Here is a 21,421-nt window from a genome sequence, read left to right on the forward strand (position 1 = left end):
CACCGTCAGAAAGCAAGAATAACTTAGCCAACATACCTGCCTCATTCATGCTCCCTGTCAAGGCTTTTGAGGGAGAAAAAGCTTTTTAAAAAGCTTTTGAGAAAAGGACAATAGAGTGTTCCCCCCCCACTCAGAAGCCCTTTTTTTGTACATCATCCTTTCATACCAGCACACCAATCTAATCACTTTTACTGGCTAGATCCCAAGGTAGAGGCAGGAGGGGACAGGAACAGGGAGCTCTTCAAGCAACCTGGTCCCTGAGCTGTTCAGGGCTTTAAAGCAACTGTGCAACTTTATAACTGGGGAATCATTCTCTCCCCCATAATGTAGAAACACCTCCCTTGTCTGTGGATGAGCCAGTTCACCAACCTGCCAGTCAGTAATCTTCACACTTGTGATTCCCAGCAAATGGCATTCAGAGGCACGCTGCTTCCCACAGAGAAACTACAAGGAAGCATTATTAACCATTGCACAACCTGGATTAGTTACTCCTGAAAATTCTGCATGTTTGCAGTTGCCTTCCAGTAAATCAAACCATTGATATATCTGGCCCAGAACTATCTATCCCAAAAAACTGCCTCCCCCAATAAGTTAAGCAGATATTTTCTGCAGCTTTGCTGCCTTCCCAAAGACCCTTCTGTTGCCTGGAGAAGCCATTCTGGCTATGTGACCGCTGACAAAACCCAATTATCACTCCTTTTCTGTGTGAGCACCAGATGAAAGTGAAGTCCTTCTTTTCCCTGCTAGGAAATAGGACTGAGAGCAGATGCGACTGCGGAGTGAAATCAGTTTGGAAAATGTATTTAAAATACATTAGCAGAAAACTAGTGAATTCATCTTGCTTTATGAAAGATGTTAGACTAGTCAATGCAAAAAATATCAATGGAAAATAAAAACCATGTTATACATAAAAATAGTTAATAATTAAATGGGGAAATAAGGTGAAGCAAACTATGTATTTTAGTTATTTATATTAATAAAATGTGTACTCGGCAGAAGGATTTGATAAAGAATATAAAATGTACATCATAATTATCAATAAAAAAATCAACGTTTAAAAAAACTTTAAAAATGAGTAAAATCAACAGTTAAAAGTATGCTAAACTAAAGTATATGAAAACACTTAGTAAAGTGGCCATTACAAACAAGGGTTAGCATTATTTTATTTTCATTTATAAATCACTTCCCATAAAGTACCTCAAAAATACAATAAAACAAAGCAAAACAAAATTCATATGCAAAACAATTAAAAACATTTTCAAATCCCATAGAGACAGGGATAAAGCTCTGCCCTTAAAAGGTTTGTTGAAAAAGGAAGGTCTTCTATAGGCACCACAAAGAAAAAAAAACCACCTGTCTAATATGTAACAGGAGGACGTTCAAAAAAGTAGATGCCACCACACAAAAGGCCACGTTTCTCTATCATGCAGAGTGGACTTCCCAATGAGATGGTATGTGTAAGAGGCCATCCTCTGCAGATTTCAGTGATAGGCTGCATATATAATAGGTGAGATAATCTTTTAAGAATCCTGGACCCAACCTGTATAGGGCTTTAATCTATGTAGCCTGCAAGATGAAGAGAAAGGCTCCCATTGAAGTTCTTTCCATACTCCCTGCATTTAAATGGTTTCTCCCCTGTGTGTGTTCTGTGGTGTAATGTAAGCCTACTGCTGACATTGAAGCTCTTTCCACACTCCATGCATTTAAAAAGTCAATCCATAGTGTGTTCTTTGATGGAAAGTAAGGCTACTGCTCTGACTGAAGTGCTTTCCACACTCCTTGCATTTAAATGGTTTCTCCCCTGTGTGGGTTCTTTCATGTAATGTAAGGTGACCATTTTGACTGAAGCTCTTTTCACACTCCCTGCATTTAAATGGTTTCTCTCCTGTGTGTGTTCTGTGATGTAATTTAAGGCTACTGTTTACACTGAAGCTCTTTCCACACTCCTTGCATTTAAATGGTTTCTCACCTGTGTGGGTTCTTTCATGTAATGTAAGTTTACTGCTTCGACTGAAGCTCTTTCCACACTCCCTGCATTTAAATGGTTTCTCCCCTGTGTGGGTTCTGTAATGTAAAATAAGGTTACTGCTTACACTGAAGCTCTTTCCACACTCCCTGCATTTAAATGGTTTCTCCCCTGTGTGGGTTCTTTCATGTAATGTAAGGTGACCATTCTGACTAAAGCTCTTTCCACATTCCCTGCATTTAAATGGTTTCTCCCCTGTGTGGGTTCTGTGATGTAATATAAGGCTACTGCTTCCACTGAAACTCTTTCCACACACAATGCATTGAAATGGTTTCTCCCCTGTGTGGGTTCTTTGATGTGAAGTAAGTTTACTGCTCCGACTGAAGCTCTTTCCACACTCCATACATTTAAATGGTTTCTCCCCTGTGTGGGTTCTTTGATGCGAAGTAAGGTTACTGCTCTGACTGAAGCTCTTTCCACACTCACTGCATTTAAATGGTTTCTCCCCTGTGTGGGTTCTGTGATGTAAAGTAAGGCTACTGCTTACACTGAAGCTCTTTCCACACTCCCTGCATTTAAATGGTTTCTCCCCTGTATGGGTTCTTTGATGTAAAATAAAGCGATCATTCCTACTGAACCGCTTTCCACACTCCCTGCATTTAAATGGTTTCTCTCCTGTGTGGGTTCTTTGATGCTTTGTAAGATTACTGCTTACACTGAAGCTCTGTCCACACTCCAAGCATTTAAATGGTTTCTCCCCTGTGTGGGTTCGTTGATGTTTAGTAAGGCTACCGCTCTCACTGAAGTTCTGTCCACACTCCATGCATTTAAATGGTTTCTCCCCTGTGTGGGTTCTTTCATGTAAAGTAAGGCTACTGCTCTGACTGAAGCTCTTTCCACATTCCCTGCATTTAAATGGTTTCTCCCCTGTGTGGGTTCTTTGATGTACAGTAAGGTTACTTCCTACACTGAAGCACTGTCCACACTCCATGCATTTAAATGGTTTTTCTCCTGTGTGTGTTCTCAGATGTGAAGTAAGGCTATTCTTTACAGTGAAGCTCTTTCCACACTCGCTGCATTTAAATTGTTTTTCTCCGGTGTGTGTTCTTTGATGAACAGTATGAGAAGTAGAGGATTTCTTGCTCCCATTCTTTGACTGATTTCTTTCAGACGTTTTTGGTCCCCCGTGATTTCCAAACATCTCCTTTTGACTCTCACTCTTGGCTATTACCAGTGGCACCATCTGCGGTTCTCTATAATTTTCATTCTTCTGCCCATAACCTGGTGAGGGGGAAGAGGGTGAAAAAAAAATCAGTGGAATTTCAAGGCAAAAACAAAGCATTTCATCACAGATGAAGCCCAATTATCTGCTTCTAAATTTTTGCATCTCCATAATTCTCCCCCTTTTATCTTTGCATGCCCAGATGAAACCAAGATTACCTGAATATCCTACAGTCTCACACAGCAACATAAATTACTTTCAGGTCCATATAACACTCGATGTCACTAAGCCCAGATTTGTCTGGATTTTCCTCCTACTGTGATCTGCATTACTAAAATAATATGCGATAAACAGTGGGGTGAGGAGGAAGAGGAGGGCAGCCAGTCTGCAGAAGGGGACAAACGGCACAGCTCCTCGATTCTTAATAATTTGACTCCAGTCAAAAGAGGCAGTCAGACAGAAATATAGGAACCAAGGAAGTTGTGATATACTGAATCAGACCACTGGTCCCTCTAGCTCAATACTGTCTATACTGGCTGGCAGCTGCTCTGCAGGCTTTCAGATAAAGACCTTCCAAGTTCCACCTGAAGATTCAAGGGTTTAAACTTAGCTGAGATAAGACAGGGATGGCCAAAGACCAACACTACACGACTTTGCAAAGATGTTCTGAACTGTAACAAGAATGCGGAGTGTGTATTTCGCTGGCAACCACAGGTACGGCATCCTCATTTTGTTCCCGTTATAACCTTCCACAAGATATTTTCCAGATTCATACCAACTGATCTCTTCCATTCGTCTAAGCCCTGTACAATTGGATCTTGTTCTTCCAGCCAAGAGACAAACCCAGGTTTGACATTTCTTTCAAAGATACAGATACGCTAGTTAATTCTGAACTGAAATTATTCTCCCTTCTCCAAAACCAAGACAGATCTTAGATCTCCTGGAGATGAATAGCACAGGGGCGTGTAGATGCAAATGTCACTTGTGGACAGGAAACCGTACATAAATCTGAACTCAGTGGCAGTGTGGACACCAATCCAGCCATCTTAATTTGGTGGATTCCTCAGCAGATAGAAAAGAAACTTCAACCTGGAGAGGTTGAACAGCCCTGTTGGATCAGACCACAGGCCTATCTAGTCCAGCATCCTCACAGTGCCCATGTAGATGCATATGGGAAGTCTACAGGGCGGACATAAAGGTGTCACCCACCGATATGACATCAGATGTGCTGCAGGTAAAAGTGTTACTTGATTCACTCTATTATGCAGAATTATAGCTTATTTGCAGTATTTGTACATTTCAATAAATAGACGACTTTGTATACAGATTCCACGTTCAGCCCTGACGAAGGCCAAGTTCTATGTGGCCGAAATGCATTGGGCTTATTTTTTCAATAAATTCCAATGGAATTTTATCACCTGCGTTCCTTTTCTTCCAGCATCTTGGGGCTTCTCCCCTCCCTTCCCTCACCCTCAGGTAAAACAACCACCAGGACCTTGAAGTAGGCTGCCAATTGCTCCTTTGCTGGAGTGGGCGCACTTGCACCCGTCAGTCAGCTGATCAGAGGTTGGATGAGTCTTTGCTCAAGGAAGGGGAAGCTGTTTCCAATGAATGGAAATCACTTCTCCCTCCCAGCGCTGCTCTGTGAAGCAGCCCTGTTCAGCTCCTGAAGTTGAAAGAAGCAGCGTGGGGTGTCAAGTTAAGGGCTCAGCTTGGCTGTGGGTGCCTGTTCCCTTTGGGAAGCCACTGCATTTGGAAGGATCAGCTTTGCAAGGGAGTTCTCTGGCAGGCAGCCCATCCTTCCAAAAGGCACCTTTTCCCCCTCCCTCCCTGCTCAATGAATGGAGGGGGATGGCTGCTTCAGAGAGCACTTTGCAGCTTGTACACCGCCCTGGGAGCTGTTAGCTATAGGGCGGTTTAGAAATGCAATAAAATAAAATAAATAAATAAAATTTAAGACAGTCACAGTGCTCCCAATGGGGCAACAGTTGCATTCAGGTCCTGCCTGCACGCTTCTCACAGGCTTCCCTTTCCCAGTCTCCCCACATTCCTCTCTTAAACCTCCAGCATTGGGGGTATAAAGGGGAAGAGTAGGGATACTTGCAAAGTTCTGCTCTAAGCGGGATCATTAAAGCAAAAATACAACCTAAAACGAATAAAAAGTCTTAAAGGATATAAAAGCAAATAAAACAAACATTCAGAAATCCACTGTCAGGGACAGTATACTTCTAAATATCAGTTGCTGGGAACTGCAGGAGGGGGCAACAGTTGCATGCAGGTCCTGTCTGCTTGCTTCCCGTAGACATGCTGCACTAGAGGGGCCACTGGCTGATCCAACAGGCTCTTCTTCTGTTCTTAAAGCCATCTAAGACGTCCTCCAGGAGAACTCACACCCTGATGGGTCTATTAATCTGCCAGGAATGATATTACACAGGAACTGAAAAATCCTACAATTCCCAAACCAAAAAGGGCCTCCCAAAGCAGCTGAACATCTACCTGTTGATGTCGCCTCATCTTTGGGATCCTGGATAAAGGGATCTTCTCTTTGTTCCCAACACAAATGGAGGTCTGACTCTTTGAAGGAAGTAGACAAGACTAGTTACTTTTGACCAGAAAATATTCAGCCATTACAAACATTTCTTTAGAGATTGATCTCGTAAGTCCTGCCCTCAGTGAACAGAACAGAGTCGTGTGGACCAAGCAGGGTCAGTCTGGCACTTGTGAACATGCGTCCACTGGGCATGAAGCTCATCTTGAAATACCTGTTGGGGGTGGCACTGCAGAACCTAGTAAAGCCAGCAACAGCGGGCCATCTGCTCTGAGTGTTAAGCTCTACACACAACCAAGGTGAGATCACTCCTTTACAGATGGAAATGCAATGTGATGTACGCTGTCCTTTGAAATGTAACATCTTAGTGTACATCCCCTGTGCACGTGCTGTGTAAGACCTTGTTGTTGTTATGTGCCTCCAAGCCGACCACAACTTATGGCGACCCTATGAATCAGCAATCTCCAAGAGCATCTGTCATGAACCACCCTGTTCAGATCTTGTAAGTTCACGTCTGTGGCTTCCTTAGTGTAAGACCTAAGTTCTGATATACAGCTACGTCCACAAGGTATAGTAAATTAGATGTATTAATAATAAATACAAACTCATAAGCATTTCCTTTGTTGATTGTCCATTAATTACCTGAGATATTCCTAGACCTAAGCAGACTCTTAGGTGGGATCTCTGGCCACTAGGCTCACCTGGTCAGACCTAACTGCTGGGAAAAACCGTTGGAAGCTCAGGTGGCCACAAAGTTTGTCATATAAGTTAACTGGAAGATAGTGGACCAACGGGAGACGCCAGAATCCTTAATCCCGTGCAGCTGCATATTCATAGAATCATAGAGTTGGAAGGGACCTATAAGGCCATCAAGACCAACCCGCTGCTGAATGCAGGAATCCAAATTAAAGCATACCCAACAGGTGCCTGTCCAGCTGCCTCTTGAAGGCCTCCAGTGTTCGAGAACCCACCATCTCCCTAGGTCATTGGTTCCATTGTCATACCACTGTAACAGTTAGGAAGTTTCTCCTGATGTTCAGTCGAAATCTTGCTTCCTGAAACTTGAGCCCAATATTCCATGGCCTGCGCTATGGGATGATTGAGAAGAGATCCCGGCCCTCCTCTGTGTGACAATCTTTCAAGTACTTTAAAAGCGCTATCATATCTTCCCTCAGTCTTCACTTCTCAAGGCTAAACAGGCCCAGTTCTTTCAGTCTCTCCTCATAGGGCTTTGTTTCTAGTCCCCTGATCATCTTTGTTGCCCTCCTCTGAATCCATTCCAGTCTGTTTGCATCTTTCTTAAAGTGTGGTGCCCAGAACTGGATGCAGTATTTAAGACGAGTCTTAACCAATACTGAATAGAGGGGAACCAATACTTCACATGATTTGGAAACTATACTTCTGTTAATGCAGCCTAAAATAGCATTTGCCTTTTTTGCAGCCACACCACATGTTTGGCTCATATTCTGCTTGTGATCAGCAAAAGTCCCAAGATCCTTCTCACATGTAGTATTGCTGAGATGAGTATCCCTCATCTTATTAACTGTGCATTTGGTTTCTTTTTCCTACATGTAGAACTTTGCACTTTTTCCGGTTAAATTTCATTCTGTTGCTTTCAGCCCAATGCTGGAGTTGCAAAAATGTCATAATTGTTTTTGTAGATACTTATGTAAATGGCAGCATTCCACATAGTTTTTTGGTGGTGGAGAAAAACATTGCATAATTTTTAAGTAGCTGCCATGACACTGGCAGTCACGGAGCCACACACACACATTTAGCACAGAGAGAGAGACAGAGAGACCCCTTGGTTAGCTCAGGACAGCAGCAACAAGAGAGGGGTGGGGGTGGGATGGGGCGAGGTGGGAAACGTGGGTCAGTCTCATCATAATGTTTCCCATGCAAGTGATTCAGAATGCTCTCAGATATCTTGTTTGAAAAAGATGACATTGCAGGATGATTTCACAATTAACATTGAAGACATATGTAGCCAACTCGTATTGCATTATATTGCGATCATAATGATATTTTTTGTAATATATATTGGACAAATGGAAATCCTGTGATTGACACAATATCTTAATTATGAAAAAATAACATAAAATAGAGGGAGGATTGTAAAAAAAATGTTGCCAATTGCACTCGCAAAATCCATGCCGTTTACAGCCACGGCCAGCACCAAGACATGGGTGCCGCTCTGAAGGGACAGCGAATTAGTGAATTCAGTCAGGATGCAGTACCACGTTTGATTTTGTCGGATATTCTCCCCCATCCCTAGTGCACACAGGTCTATGGAGGAGGCTTCCTAACAGCGTTCTTGCAGGTATTTGCATATCAGGCTCTTTAGGACTTTAAATGCCAAAGTAAGCATCTTGAATTGGACTCACCAGCTGCAACTTCCAGACCACCTTCAAGGGCAGCCCCATGTACAGTACATTACAGTAGTAAAATATGGAGATAAACAGAGCATGGGTAACCGTGAACAGGCCATCCTGGTCACAGCCTGATGCAAGCACAGGGGTGCCCACCTTGATTCTCCAAACTGCCATTGCCGCTTCTTCCTGCTTCAAAGACAAAAGCTGACCTTTGGGCAGAGGAAGGAAGAGGGAGGAGGCAGCGGGTGCTCCCGGGAGCATCTCTTCCCACTGGGAGGTTAGAGTACAAGGCACAGAGTGTCAATCATCTGTTGAGGATGCAGGAGAAGATGCTCTGCTGGAGTTCGGGAGCTCCTGCCCTCTCCTTCTCCTGCTGCAAGGTAAGATTTTTCATCATGGGCCAGCGGAAGGCAGCAGGGAGGGGCACTTTTCGCATCGAATGATCAAAAAGCCCCAAGAACAGAGGAAGCTGCATTATACCAGATCAGAGAATTGGTCCATCTAGTCCAGCCTTAGAACTAGCAATGGATCTCCAGGATCTCAGGCAGAGAAAGCACCTCTTTTCCAGCAACTCCTACCTGATCTTTTCACCCCTCTTGGAGCTGACAGGACCTTCTACATGCAAAGCAGGTGTTCCCCTTCTGAGCTGCAGTCCCTCCCCAAATATCCGGGGCCCAGCCACCCATTTCCCTAACAGCATCCCAGCCGGGGAAGGTTAAACAGCACAGGTGCTAAATTCATAGCTTCAACATTCATTAGTCAAGGGGGAAAATAATGTCCCTACCGAGAGAGGCCACCGTCTCATAATTCTCCTCCATGACTTCCCTGTGCAGAGCTCTTTGGCCGGGATCCAGCAGGGCCCATTCCTCCTCCGTGAAATCCACGGCCACCTCCTCAAAGGTCACCAGACCCTGGAAGGGCAACAGATCCTGGAAGAAGAAGAAGAGGCAGTTTCTCCAACATGTACCATTTGCTCAGCCTAAAAAGTGAACAGCTTTCAAAGAGGATTGGACAAATCCATGGAGGATCAGGACATCAGTGGCTACGAGCCACAATGGCAAGGCATTGCCTCCACTGCCAGAGGCAGTATGCTGGGAATGGCAACAGAGCAGTTCACTGGGCAGCTACACTTTGGTTCAGATTGGACTAATAGGTAAAGCCTCACCAGTGGGGCACGCTGGGATGCCTCCCTTCTTGACCCCCTCTAGTTTCATGACGAGTTTAATCCCAGAAACGGTTTCACTTTGGTTTCACAACATTGGACCTGCTCCACTCTCTTTCTCTTTGCATTTCCTTAGTATAGTTACTCTTTATTTAGCTGTTGTGGGGGTGAGTATTTCAGGGTTTTAGACTGCTCTGACATCAGGCAGTGTTTGATTGACCTCAAAAAAGATCCCACCTCTCTAAGAGTGTATTTTAGGAGTCATGTCTGTGCATGCGAATTCTGCCAGACACGTGTAACCAGATCACAAGTGGGGCGAGTGCTCTTGTGGTCAGGTCCTCCTTGCAGGCTTCCCACAGGCATCTGGTCGGCCACTGCAAGAACCAGGTGCTGGAACAGACGGGCTATTGGCCTGATCCAGCAAGCTCTCCTTATGGACCTTCAGAAGTAGTATTCTCCCAGAGCGCTCCCCACTACTCACAGGGAGATCCACCCCAGCTGTCCCCTCTGTCTTCCTCCAATGATCCTCTCCTTACCTGATGGGGCTGCCCAGCTGCTCTTTCCACTCTATCCCACAGAAGAGACAATCCGGACGGTGCCTCTGAGGCCATGGCGCTGCCTGAGAGGGAGGAGTAAACTAGGCCAGCTCTGGGACTCCCACGGCTTTCGCCACGATGCACATTTTGTAGGGAGCAGCTCTCAAGTGCCTGCAGGGGGGAGAAACGGGGGATGGGAGGGATTTCATCCTTCATGCCAATTTGGGTTTCAGAGGTTTGAATATTATAAGCAGCCTCAATCCAACTAAATAAATGGCACGTCCCTTTCCTCTGTTGTTTACCCCCACAATGATTGATCTGCAAAAGGCCTTAAAGGTCCCAAATCTCTCTCAGAAGCTTCCCCAGTTTCTTCCAGACTTTTCTCCATGCTTGGGCACCTCTTGTGTCCTTTGCCACCCCCAGGAATTTCACCCATCTCAGACTACCTCCTCTCTCATCTCTCCTTCTGCAAAGCCTTTAATTCCTGCTCACCACAGAGTTTCTTCTCCAAGTTGTGAACAATTTTAGGTTTTATTATTGGGCCCTTTTCATCATGAATATAATTAAAAACTTAGTCTGCACGGATATTAATTACATGTCATGTCCCTGACAGTTGGCCTAAAAATAGGTTTTGCACTTATTGTAAGGAAATGGTGGGGGTGAATTTGGTCAAATGACTCCATCTCGGAGCTTCCTGGGGATGCAAAAAGCCTCCACCTTTTCCAGCAGAAATACGGGGAGAGAAACATTGACCTGCATTCACTCTAGTTCAGCTCACTGGGCAATGAAAAGAGTATGAAGAACTACCTGCAATACATCTATGTCAAAATCAGCAGGAGAAATTATTGGTACCATCTACTTGTATAATCCGAGATAACCTTTAGATGATTTTGAACCACAGTTCCCATCAGCCCCAGCAGGTATGGTGAACAGACAAGATAAATGGGAGTTGTAGTTCAACAACTTCTGGAGGGCCAAAGGTTCCTCACACCTGCTTTACATTCTTGGACTACAACTCCCATCATCCCTGGCGTTTGGCCATGTTGTCTGGGGCTGATGGGAGTTGCAGTCCAACCTTACCTGGAGGGCACCAGGTTATAAAACAGTGCTCCGAGTTGGACAGGTGATGCACAAGGTGGAAATCTTAACAGCAAAGTCATCTACTGTATAGGGTTGAACAACTGAGGCATTTAATTGTTATTATTGTTATCCATACATTTTATTATATTTTTATATTTCTATGCAGGCCTTCCTCTAATGAGCTCTCAGTGGGAAACATAATTTGTCCCCCCCTTTGGCCTTCACCACAACATTGTCACTGGGCTCAGGACACCACCTGAATTTCACTCCTGAGCAGGGATTTGAACCTGGGTCCCTGTGGACATAGTTCAGCATTTAACTGTGATTCCACAGTTGCACAGATGTGGAAGATCCCACGCAGAGTGGATGTCCAAAATCTAAAGTGGCACATAAAAGTTCTGCACTGCTTATCCTCACAACAATCCAGTGAGGTGGGCTGGGCTGAAAAAAAGGAGTCACTGGCCCAAGTTCACCCAGGGACCTGCATAGACGACTGGGGATTTGATTCTGGGCCTCCCTGGTAGAGATGCAGGGGTGTAGTCCTCCAGGGTCTCAGGGGGTGTTAGACTCTTAACTTTTTGGGAGGAGGGTCTCAGCAGAATCCCCATGTCTCCAGCAACCTATGAGCCAATCAGCATGAAAGGAGAGTGTATTAGCCACTGAGAAGACTGTGGGAGAAGGACCTCATTCTCAACCCAGCAGAAAGAAAAACAGCATGGGAGGGGACATGGCTATCATGAATGGACCCTGCACTTCTGAATTTGCCACTGAACTATTGTAGAGATGTGAAGGCCCATAACAAAAGTGGAAAATTTTGGAGGGAAAGCAGTTTTTTTCTCCCCCCCCCCCCCGAGCTCTCTGTCCCCTTTCCGTAGGAAGGGCGGGATATAAATCTATTAATTAATTAATTAATTAACAAATAATTGTGTTGAAGAAACTTCTCACTTGATCCTGGCTACAACTCTACTATACAAATATCAGTGACACATCCACCCACTTTGACCTTTGACAGGAAATTGGCCCTTGGAAGTCTGCTTATGCGTAAATGTGCCCTTGGGTTGAAGAATATTCCCTAAGCACTGCATTAGCCACAGGCTCTCATCCTGGACCACCTTACAGGGCAGCTGCAACCACTGCCAAGATATTGTGCTTTGGACAGGGGGGAGGCTGGCCACGTGAGGAGAGACAGACCCCCAGCACCCCCACAGATGGGCCAATCCTGCAAGAGAAGCTGAGATCCACCCCAAGGGGGCTTCAGTCTTCCCCTTCAATGAACTCCTGAGGGGATGGCTGGAGAAGCCCCTTCCCCTCCAGTCCAGCTGAGGAGGGGGCATTTATTCACCCATTTCCTCCATCCTCTGCCTTGAGACTTTTTAGAAGCCCATTCACATCCTGGTCAGTTTCAGATTCCTCTCTCCATCTTCCTTGCCTGACAGGAGGGAAACTGACCAGCCCCTGTTCCAGTTTAGGAAATCCAAAAGGATCTCACCCTGCAGCTCTGGGGCAGAAAAGCAGCACAGCAAACCCCTCCCCTCCAATGCGCCCCCCAACAAGGCTGTTTCCTCTGCATCAAGAGGTCCCCCCTTTCCCCCCTGCCTGAGCTGCGTTTCCTCCCTGGGGGGACTGGGCTGACCTGCAACAGGGGTGAGGGGGGACAGCTCCAGTGGAAACAGTTTTGCCCACACTTTGCAGCTGGACTGCATAGATCACCTCCCCACCCTTTCTATGGATTCCCTCCACCTGTTCCCCCAACCTCCAAATCATGTTGCACCTCTTTTCTCTCTTCCTCCTCGTGGCCTATTTCTCTTCCCGGATTATGAATGGAACCCCTCCCTCCTTTTCCCTATTTATTATTCTCTCTTCCCCCCCACTTCCTGCCTCTCTAGGAACGACAACTCGGTTCCTTTACCCACTGGAGGACCGAGTCTTCCTCCCTCCATCGCCACTCTCCTCCTCCTCCTCTTCCCCCCGCTGTTGTCTTAGGGCCGCAGCTGCTCCAAGGGTTTGGGGGGCACTTTCCACCGGGGGTCCCTCCCCCCTGCACAGCCTAAAGGGCCTTTGCAGACAGCTTCAGAAACACTCAACTCCATTGACGTCTCAGCGCTCTGACGTCACCCCGTTTCGACGCAAATAAGGACTAAGTTCCGCCTCCCTGTGATGTAAGACATCAGCACTCTCATTTTTGTTGGCCAGACTGAATCCAGCAAAGGTTTAAGTTCTTTTGGCTTCAGTGAAAATCTCAGCCTGGGTGTTGTGTAAACGTTTGCATCAACATTTTAAAAACTTTTATTATTATTATTATTAAAGAACAAAATTAACAAAAACTGGGAATTTCATCTCCTATGATACAAAGTGTAATTGAAACATAAATTGTAGTATGATGTCATGCCCCCCATATGACCATTTCCCCCCCTCCACCCGCTGGCAGACCACAGGACTGGGCAATACTGCAATCCAAATATATATATGTTTCGCTGCTGCTGACAGTTGTCCATGCAAGTCATGCTCCGAAGCATACATGATAAATCCTCTTGTTTTTTCCAGCCCTTGGATAAGGAGATGTTCCAAATATTTCTCAGCCAAGTCAAGATGTTCAAGTCGTTTAGTTCTTTCCATAGCTGAACCACCGTCTGGCTGCTGGCAAAAGCAAGAATGATACCAAGTCCTTAAATTTAACGTCTACATTCTGTCCTTCATATACTGTTCAGTGGCACAAGCAAATACTAATAACCCCTGTAATCCGGAGGAGTTCTCTCTGCACCTCCCCTCCCAAAAAAAACTGAATTCAGGGCAGATCCACCAGAGAGGAAAATATTGGATCCCACCGTTGAGCGCCTGACTGCAAGCCATTTTTAAAAGCCATTTTATATTTTCTATGCTTATTTTAAGTGTTCTATTATACATTATTACATTTTTTTAACAATACTTGCATCATGTTTTTAAAAGGACGACTTGCTGCTCCAGAAATACTGATAGTTATTTCTTATTTATTTATTTATTTATTAAATTCATATCCCGCCTTTCCTCCCAGTAGGAGCCCAGGGCGGCAAACAAAAGCACTAAAAACACTCTAAAACATCATAAAAACAGACTTTAAAACATATTAAAACAAAACATCTTTAAAAACATGTTAAACAAAACACCTTTAAAAATATCTTTTTTTAAAAAAACCAAGCTTTAAAATGAGCCTCTGTGCATATAAATTAGCATACACAATGCTTATGCAAATATGTTAACTTTTATCCACTTTTTTTGGTATTACATAACTTGGCACTCGGGAGCCAGTGTGGTGTAGTGGTTAAAGTGTTGGATTACGACCTGGGAGACCAGAGTTCGGATCCCCACACAGCCATGAAGCGCACTGGGCGACCTTGGGCCAGTCACTGCCTCTGAACCTCAGAGGAAGGCAATGGTAAACCCCCTCTGAATGCCGCTTACCAGGAAAACCCTATTCATAGGGTCGCCATAAGCTGGGATCGACGACTGGAAGGCAGTCCATTTTCATTTCAACTGGGCACTGTAATTTCACAGGAGGTGGGAGGGGGAGGGTTGTCAGTTTTGGTCTGAACGGAGCTGGACTCATGCCTGACTGAGTGAACTGGAATTGATGCCTCAGTTAACCAGCAGAACATACTCTGCACATTTCGTTGTGAAACTGGATATTGTTGACTCACCCCCAACTGCACACATTCACTGTGCAGAGCTTGGAAAAGTTACTTTTTTGAACTACAGTGCCCATCAGCCCAATCCAGTGGCCATGCTGGCTGGGGCTGATGGGAGTTGTAGTTCAAAAAAGTAACTTTTCCAAGCTCTGGCAGGGTACCCAGTCCATCTGCCTCATCTGAACCCAAGGATCCCCTGATGTTGTGTGTTCCCTCTCCTCCATGTGTGTGCGTGCATCCACGCCCTCACCTACCTGTCTCCACTTCCCTTCCCCTGGAGCTACAGGGGCCCCTGAGGGGCTCCTCCGCTCCCCTTCCGCAATCCACTTCCCTCTTCCTCCTTTCCTGGCCTGTCCCTTGCTGCTGTTGCAGCCGCTGTTCTTGCTGCGCCGTTGTCCTCCTCTCCTTGGTGAGGCCTCTGCTCACCCACACAGGCCACAGCAGCGTCAGGCCCCCCTCCTGTCGCGGCTTTTCCGTCGCCATCATCCTCCAGGCCGAACCTCAAGGCCACCACGGATTGCTGGACCAAACAAGGCAGCTGCAGTTCCCAGGCCACCCTTGCCGGGACTTCCTGGGTGCAACTGCAGGTGGCAGGAAATACCGCAGGATCTCTGCTTTGCCTTGGCAGTTGTCCACATATGGGGCCCTCGGGCACTGCGTGTCCATATAACTCGCTTTCCTTGACATGCAGTGCCCCGTGGCACAGCTGCCTCTGGAAACCCAGCAGCCGCTTGGGCACTCTCGGGTCCTTGAAAGCTGCTCTTACCTTCTCCCATTGCTCTGCCTCTTCCTTGGCCTCGACCCCCTCCTCGGCCTGCTCCCTGCTCCACTCCTCCCGGACCCTCCTCAGGAGTTCCTGCCGGTGCACCCGAGCAAAGTGATTGCTCGCAATGCCTGCGTAGAGCCACTGCCGCACCCGCTTCCACCTGAGGTTTGAAACACTGAGACCCTGGCTGAGACGTCCCATGACATCAGCCACCTCCACGCTTGTTCCAGATGCCAGGGGAAAGGGCCCTGCACGACTTATCCCTTATATACCCAGCCGATCACTGCGCTCGGCAGGTGAGGGCCTCCTGCAGATAACATCTCATCAGGAGGTTTGTTCTCCACAGCAGGGCCGCTTCCGGCTTCTTGTTCGGGGCCCAACTCTGCCCCATTAAGAGGGCATCCAGATATCCGGACAGGAAGGAGGGGGGCCTGGGAATGGTGGCCCGCATGGCTGCAGCCTTTCTGGCCTACAATCTTGGCAGGGCAGCAGAGGAGGAAGAGCAGCCAAAGCCGCAGGGGCTCAAGTAGCGGGTCAGAGAATCATAGAATAGCAGAGTTGGAAGGGGCCTATAAGGCCATCAAGTCCAACCTCCTGCGCAATGCAGGAATCCAAATCAAAGCATTCCTGACAGATGGCTGTCCAGGTCAGTAATAGAAATACATGTACTCTGTGAATGTGGCTGATTTTGAATTAATTTCAACAAATTATGAGACCACTGACAGAAAAAAGTCCAACGGGGGTCTAGATTATTTTACTCTTGTTTTAGATTTTGAATTCTCTCTAAGTGTTTTGTGTATCACCATGAAAACTTATAGGATTGTTAAGAAAGCGTTTCTGAGTTGAGGACTATAAATTTTGTAAGATTTTGTTTTGAAACGAGCTAATGGAAAGAAGAATGGCATGGGTGGTGTTTTCAATTTAACATTGCATAATGTCAAAAATCCACACTGGCTATAGTATACAGCCACGAGCCACTCAAGCAGAAGAGGTTATGCTTTTCACCTTACTTCCTAAGAACCTGTGGCTGCCCAAGAGACCTCCCCTCTCTGTCCAGGAATCTTTTTGCTGACCACATCCTAGTCTTCCCTGCCTTTTCTGAGGCATGTGTTAAGAACCAATTTTGCATTTGGTTTAAACTCTTCCTAAAGTCACCCTAGTGTAAGTGTGAAGTTTATCAGTTTTGTTTAATGTATTTAGTAAGTGTGCTAATTCCCTCTAGACAAGAAAGTAATTACCACTTGATGTAATAAATTTACTTTTGCCTTATGTCTGTGTCTATGTTAACTTTTGGTGCTCCAACCTCTGGGGTACATCCAGGGGTCATCATCAAAAGATTCTTAATTGATCGTCAGGATTGTATGTGAGAATGGCAGGTTTGCATGCAACCTGCACCCTTCACAACGGTTTGGTGGACAAATGTGTGCAGACACAGGTTAATTAACCAATGTATTGGTTAAGAAATATGCCAGGACCTAATTTCATTCTGGAACTAAACTGTTACACCTGGATACTCTGTAGAACTTGGTACCCCTCCTTAACCCCCTTTCCTTCTCTTTTTCTCTGCATGTTTCATGCGTGTATGTTTGATGTTGTCCACAGGTGTTTTCCTGGTGGGACTCCATCCCACTCCTTTTTCTACAGGCTGCCCCCTCCTAGCCCTGTCTGATCCGCCACCCACCCCCAGAGGAAGAGGAGGCAGGAGAAGAGGGGGTCCCCAGGCCAAAGGATATAGCGGAGGCGTCTGCAACAGCCTCTCAGCAGGGCCGACCGCAGAAGAGGAACAGGAAGAGGAGGTGCAACAACACTGGGCAAGAGACAGGCTGCAGGCTAGAGCAGGAAAGCATCTGCTTAATTTCAACTGTGGGGAGTCGACATTCAGCAGATATTCACCCACCCCAGCCTGCAGCCTGTCACTTGCTCCGTTGTGTGGTGGTGCCTCCTCTTCCTCTTCCTGTTCCTCTTCATCTTTCATGGTTTGGCGCTGCTGGGGAGGCTGTTGCTGCAGCCTCCTCTGTTGTTCAGCCCCAAGGCCCTTTCTCTCCTGCCTCCTTCTTCTCCATCCTAGTGGGGAGGTGGATCAGCAGTGCCGGTGAGTCCACAGGGTGTGTGTGTGAGAAAGGGTGGTGGTGAAGGGTGTGGTTGCCCAAGGGGGCGTGGCATGAAGAATCTCTGCACTTCTAAATTTGCCACTACACCCGATTGACCCACAATTCATGTCAATGTGTTCTGTTGAAATAACTTTGTGAAAGGGTTAGGGAACCCATGAAATGTTTGAAGTGTCTTCTTCTTTGGGGGGGGGGGGATTTGATGGTGATGCTCTTTGAATTGCATTTGTGTCTTAGTGAACGCTCATAGTCTGCTTGCCACTTCAGAAACTATTACTTTTTTAAAAAATTGTGCACCAAACAATGCATCATAGCTTTTTTGCTTATTTCAGGGAAGTTTACTGGGAGGTCTATCCAAACTGCACTGGAAGCTTTAGTCAGCTTTTCTGGGAGAGGGATCCAGATTTAAAAAGCCTGAGGGGGTGAACTGGGGGATATTGGGAACAAGAAGTTTATAAATATTATAACTTTATAATATTATAAATATTATAAATATAAAATGTACATTAAAATTATCAATAACAAAAATCAACATTTAAAAAACTCTAAAAAGTGAATAAAATCAACAGTTAGGCATACTAAACTAAACTGGATGAAAACACTTGGTAAAGTAGCCATTACAAACAAGGATTAGCATTATTTATTTTCATTTATAAATCGCTTCTGAGAAAGGATTCCATCAGCTATTGATCTCCCCTTTCCTACCACATTTAGGAGCTAAAAGCAACTAGGCCTTAATGTGGCTGGGTCTTTGATTGCAGAAATCATATCAAGCATAAAATAGAGAGTATTTAGAAACAGTCTAAGGGTTCAAAAAACAAGTTGTGGTTCGTTAAAGAAATGCGTCAACAGAAATGTTCAGTTTGAAATGAGTTTGGACTGCACTAGAAGGGTATGAACTGATTGTGTTATAGGATGGCATCCAGCAATCTGGTATATGGATGGGCACGGCCCAAGGTGGGACAAAGGTGCACCCATGGGCATCACATTTAACCATAAATAGATATCTTTGTGCTTTTGCTGTCACATGTATTATGATGTATAATGACTTTATAAACTCATGTATCAAGGGTATCACTCAGAGACGGTCCCTGATGACACTCTCCTGATGGCCATCAGTATATGTTTCCTTGCTTAATAAACTTCTGTCCTTCTGGCTGCTTGATTTTAATTAAATTGAGTTTTGTAGGTGTTTTCCTTCCACACTTCCCATAAAGTACGTCAAAAATACCAACAATAAAAACAAAAACAAAACATTCCATATGCAAAACAATTAAAAACATTTTCAAATCCCACAGAGACAGGGATAAAGACCTGTCCTTAAAAGGTTTGTTGAAAAAGGAAGGTCTTCAATAGGCACCACAAAGAAAAAAAAAGAGACAATACCTGTCTGATATGTAGCAGGAGGAAGTTCAAAAAAGGAGATGCCACCACACAAAAGGCCACGTTTCTCTATCATGCAGAGTGGACTTCAAAATGAGATGGTATACGAAAGAGGCCATCTTCTGCAGACTTCAGTGATTGGCTGCATATATAACAGGTGAGATAATATTTTCGGCATCCTGGTCCCAACCTGTATAGCGCTTTAATGTGTGTAGCCTGCAAGATGACAAGTACAGCTCACATTGAAGTTCTTGCCCTCCCTGCATTTAAATGGTTTCTCCCCTGTGTGTGTTCTGTGGTGTAATGCAAAGCTACTGTTTACACTGAAGCTCTTTCCACACTCCATGCATTTAAAAAAAATGAAGTTAGGCTACTGCTCTGATGGAAGCGCTTTCCACACTCCCTGCATTTAAATCAGAGCTTGGAGAAGTTACTTTTTTGAACTACAACTCCCATCGGCCCAATCCAGTGGCCATGCTGGTTGGGGCTGATGGGAGTTGTAGTTCAAAAAAAGTAACATTTCCAGGCTCTGATTTAAATGGTTTCTTGACTGTGTGGGTTCTTTCATGTAATGTAAGGTGACCATTCTGACTGAAGTTCTTGCCACACTCCCTGCATTTAAATGGTTTCTCCCCTGTGTGGGTTCTGTGATGTAATTTAAGGCTACTGCTTCGACTGAAGCTCTTGCCACACTCCCTGCATTTAAATGGTTTCTCCCCTGTGTGTATTCTGTGATGTAATTTAAGCCTATTGCTTACACTGAAGCTCTTTCCACACTCCCTGCATTTAAATGGTTTCTCTCCTGTGTGGGTTCTTTCATGTACTGTAAGATCACCATTCTGACTGAAGCTCTTGCCACACTCCCTGCATTTAAATGGTTTCTCCCCTGTGTGCTTTCTTTCATGTAAAGTAAGTTTACTGCTTACACTGAAGCTCTTTCCACACTCCCTGCATTTAAATGGTTTCTCCCCTGTATGGATTCTGTGATGTAAATTAAGGTTACTGCTTACACTGAAGCTCTTTCCACAGTCCATGCATTTAAATGGTTTCTCCCCTGTGTGGGTTCTGTGATGTAATATAAGGCTACTGCTTATACGGTAACTCTTTCCACACACAATGCATTGAAATGGTTTCTCCCCTGTGTGGGTTCTTTGATGTGAAGTAAGTTTACAGCTCCGACTGAAGCTCTTTCCACACTCCACACACTTAAATGGTTTCTCTCCAGTGTGGGTTCTTTGATGCTTCATAAGATTACTGCTCTGACTGAAGCTCTTTCCACACTCCCTGCATTGAAATGGTTTCTCCCCTGTGTGGGTTCTTTGATGTGAAGTAAGCTGACCATTTTGACTGAAGCGCTTTCCACACTCCCTGCATTTAAATGGTTTCTCTCCTGTGTGGGTTCTGTGATGCTTTGTAAGATTACTGCTTACACTGAAGCTCTGTCCACACTCCATGCATTTAAATGGTTTCTCCCCTGTGTGGGTTCTTTCATGTAAAGTAAGGCTACTGCTCTGACTGAAGCTCTTTCCACATTCCCTGCATTTAAATGGTTTCTCCCCTGTATGGGTTCTTTGATGTACAGTAAAGCGATCATTCCGACTGAAGCTCTTTCCACACTCCATGCATTTAAATGGTTTCTCTCCAGTGTGTATTCTTTGATTAAAAATATGAGAAGTAGAAGATTCCTTGTTCCCATTCTTTGACTGCTTTCTTTCAGACGTTTTTGGTCCCCTGTGATTTCCAAACATCTCTTTTTGACTCTCAGTCTTGGCTATTACCAGTGGCACCATCTGTGGTTCTCTAGAATTCTCATTCTTCTCCCCATCACCTGGTGAGGGGGGAGAGGGTGTGAAAAAAATCAGTGGAATCTCAAGGCAAAAACAAAGCATTTCATTACAGATCAAGCCCAATTATCTGCTTCTCTATTTTTGCATGTCCATAATTCTCCCCCATTTATCTTTGCATGCCCCGATGAAACCAAGGTTACCTGAATATCCTACAGTCTCACACAGCAACATAAATTACTTTCAGGTCTTGATGTCACTAAGCCCAGATTGGTCTGGGTTTTCCTCCTACTGCCATACAACTGTGATATGCATTACTAAAATAACTCACACCCTGATGGGTTAATTAATCTGCCAGGAATGATATTACACAGGAACTGAAAAATCCTACAATTCTTAAACCAAAAAGGGCCTCACGATGCAGCTGAACATCTACCTGTTGACATTGCCCCTTCTTTGGGATCCTGGATAAAGGGATCTTCTCTTTCTTCCCAACACGAATGGAGGTCCGACTCTTTGAAGGAAACAGACAAGACTAGTTACTTTTGACCAGAAAATATTCAGCCATTACAAACAGAGATTTTTATAGATAAGAAAAGGTGTAATTTTGATCTGGTAAGTCCTGCCCTTGGTGAACAGAACAGGGCCATGTGGACCAAGCAGGGTCAGTCCTTGTGAACATGCGTCCACTGGGCATGAAGCTCATCTTGAAATGCCTGTTGGGGATCAACCTAGTAAAGCCAGCATCCATGGATGCAATTCACTGTGTCACACGCCACCTGTATTTATAGAAATTGGCCATCTTAAATTCTTTATAATTTATTTAATATAA

The 21,421-nt window shown here is 45.0% G+C and overlaps 1 protein-coding gene across 2 annotated transcripts in view; it reads right to left on the minus strand.

The window, feature by feature from the left end:
• Nucleotides 1-1,602: 1,602 nt before the first annotated feature.
• Nucleotides 1,603-21,421, minus strand: part of LOC133381697 (zinc finger protein 420-like) — a 50,312-nt gene continuing 30,493 nt past the window's right edge. Inside the window, exons 6-8 of one of the 2 annotated variants that reach the window (XM_061621097.1) lie at nucleotides 19,398-20,381; nucleotides 9,373-9,382; nucleotides 1,603-2,925 (exon numbers count right to left, since the gene is read on the minus strand). In XM_061621097.1, the coding sequence (XP_061477081.1) occupies nucleotides 1,704-2,925; nucleotides 9,373-9,382; nucleotides 19,398-20,381 (2,216 nt within the window). In that variant the 3' untranslated portion in view covers nucleotides 1,603-1,703. Of the gene's footprint in view, nucleotides 2,926-9,372; nucleotides 9,383-13,436; nucleotides 13,524-18,808; nucleotides 20,634-21,025; nucleotides 21,104-21,421 lie in introns of those variants that run through there. The other variant, XR_009761709.1, reaches the window with a different exon arrangement.

Source organism: Rhineura floridana, chromosome 3 (assembly GCF_030035675.1).
Source record: "Rhineura floridana isolate rRhiFlo1 chromosome 3, rRhiFlo1.hap2, whole genome shotgun sequence".
In the NCBI taxonomy this organism is placed as follows: Eukaryota; Metazoa; Chordata; class Lepidosauria; order Squamata; family Rhineuridae; genus Rhineura; species Rhineura floridana.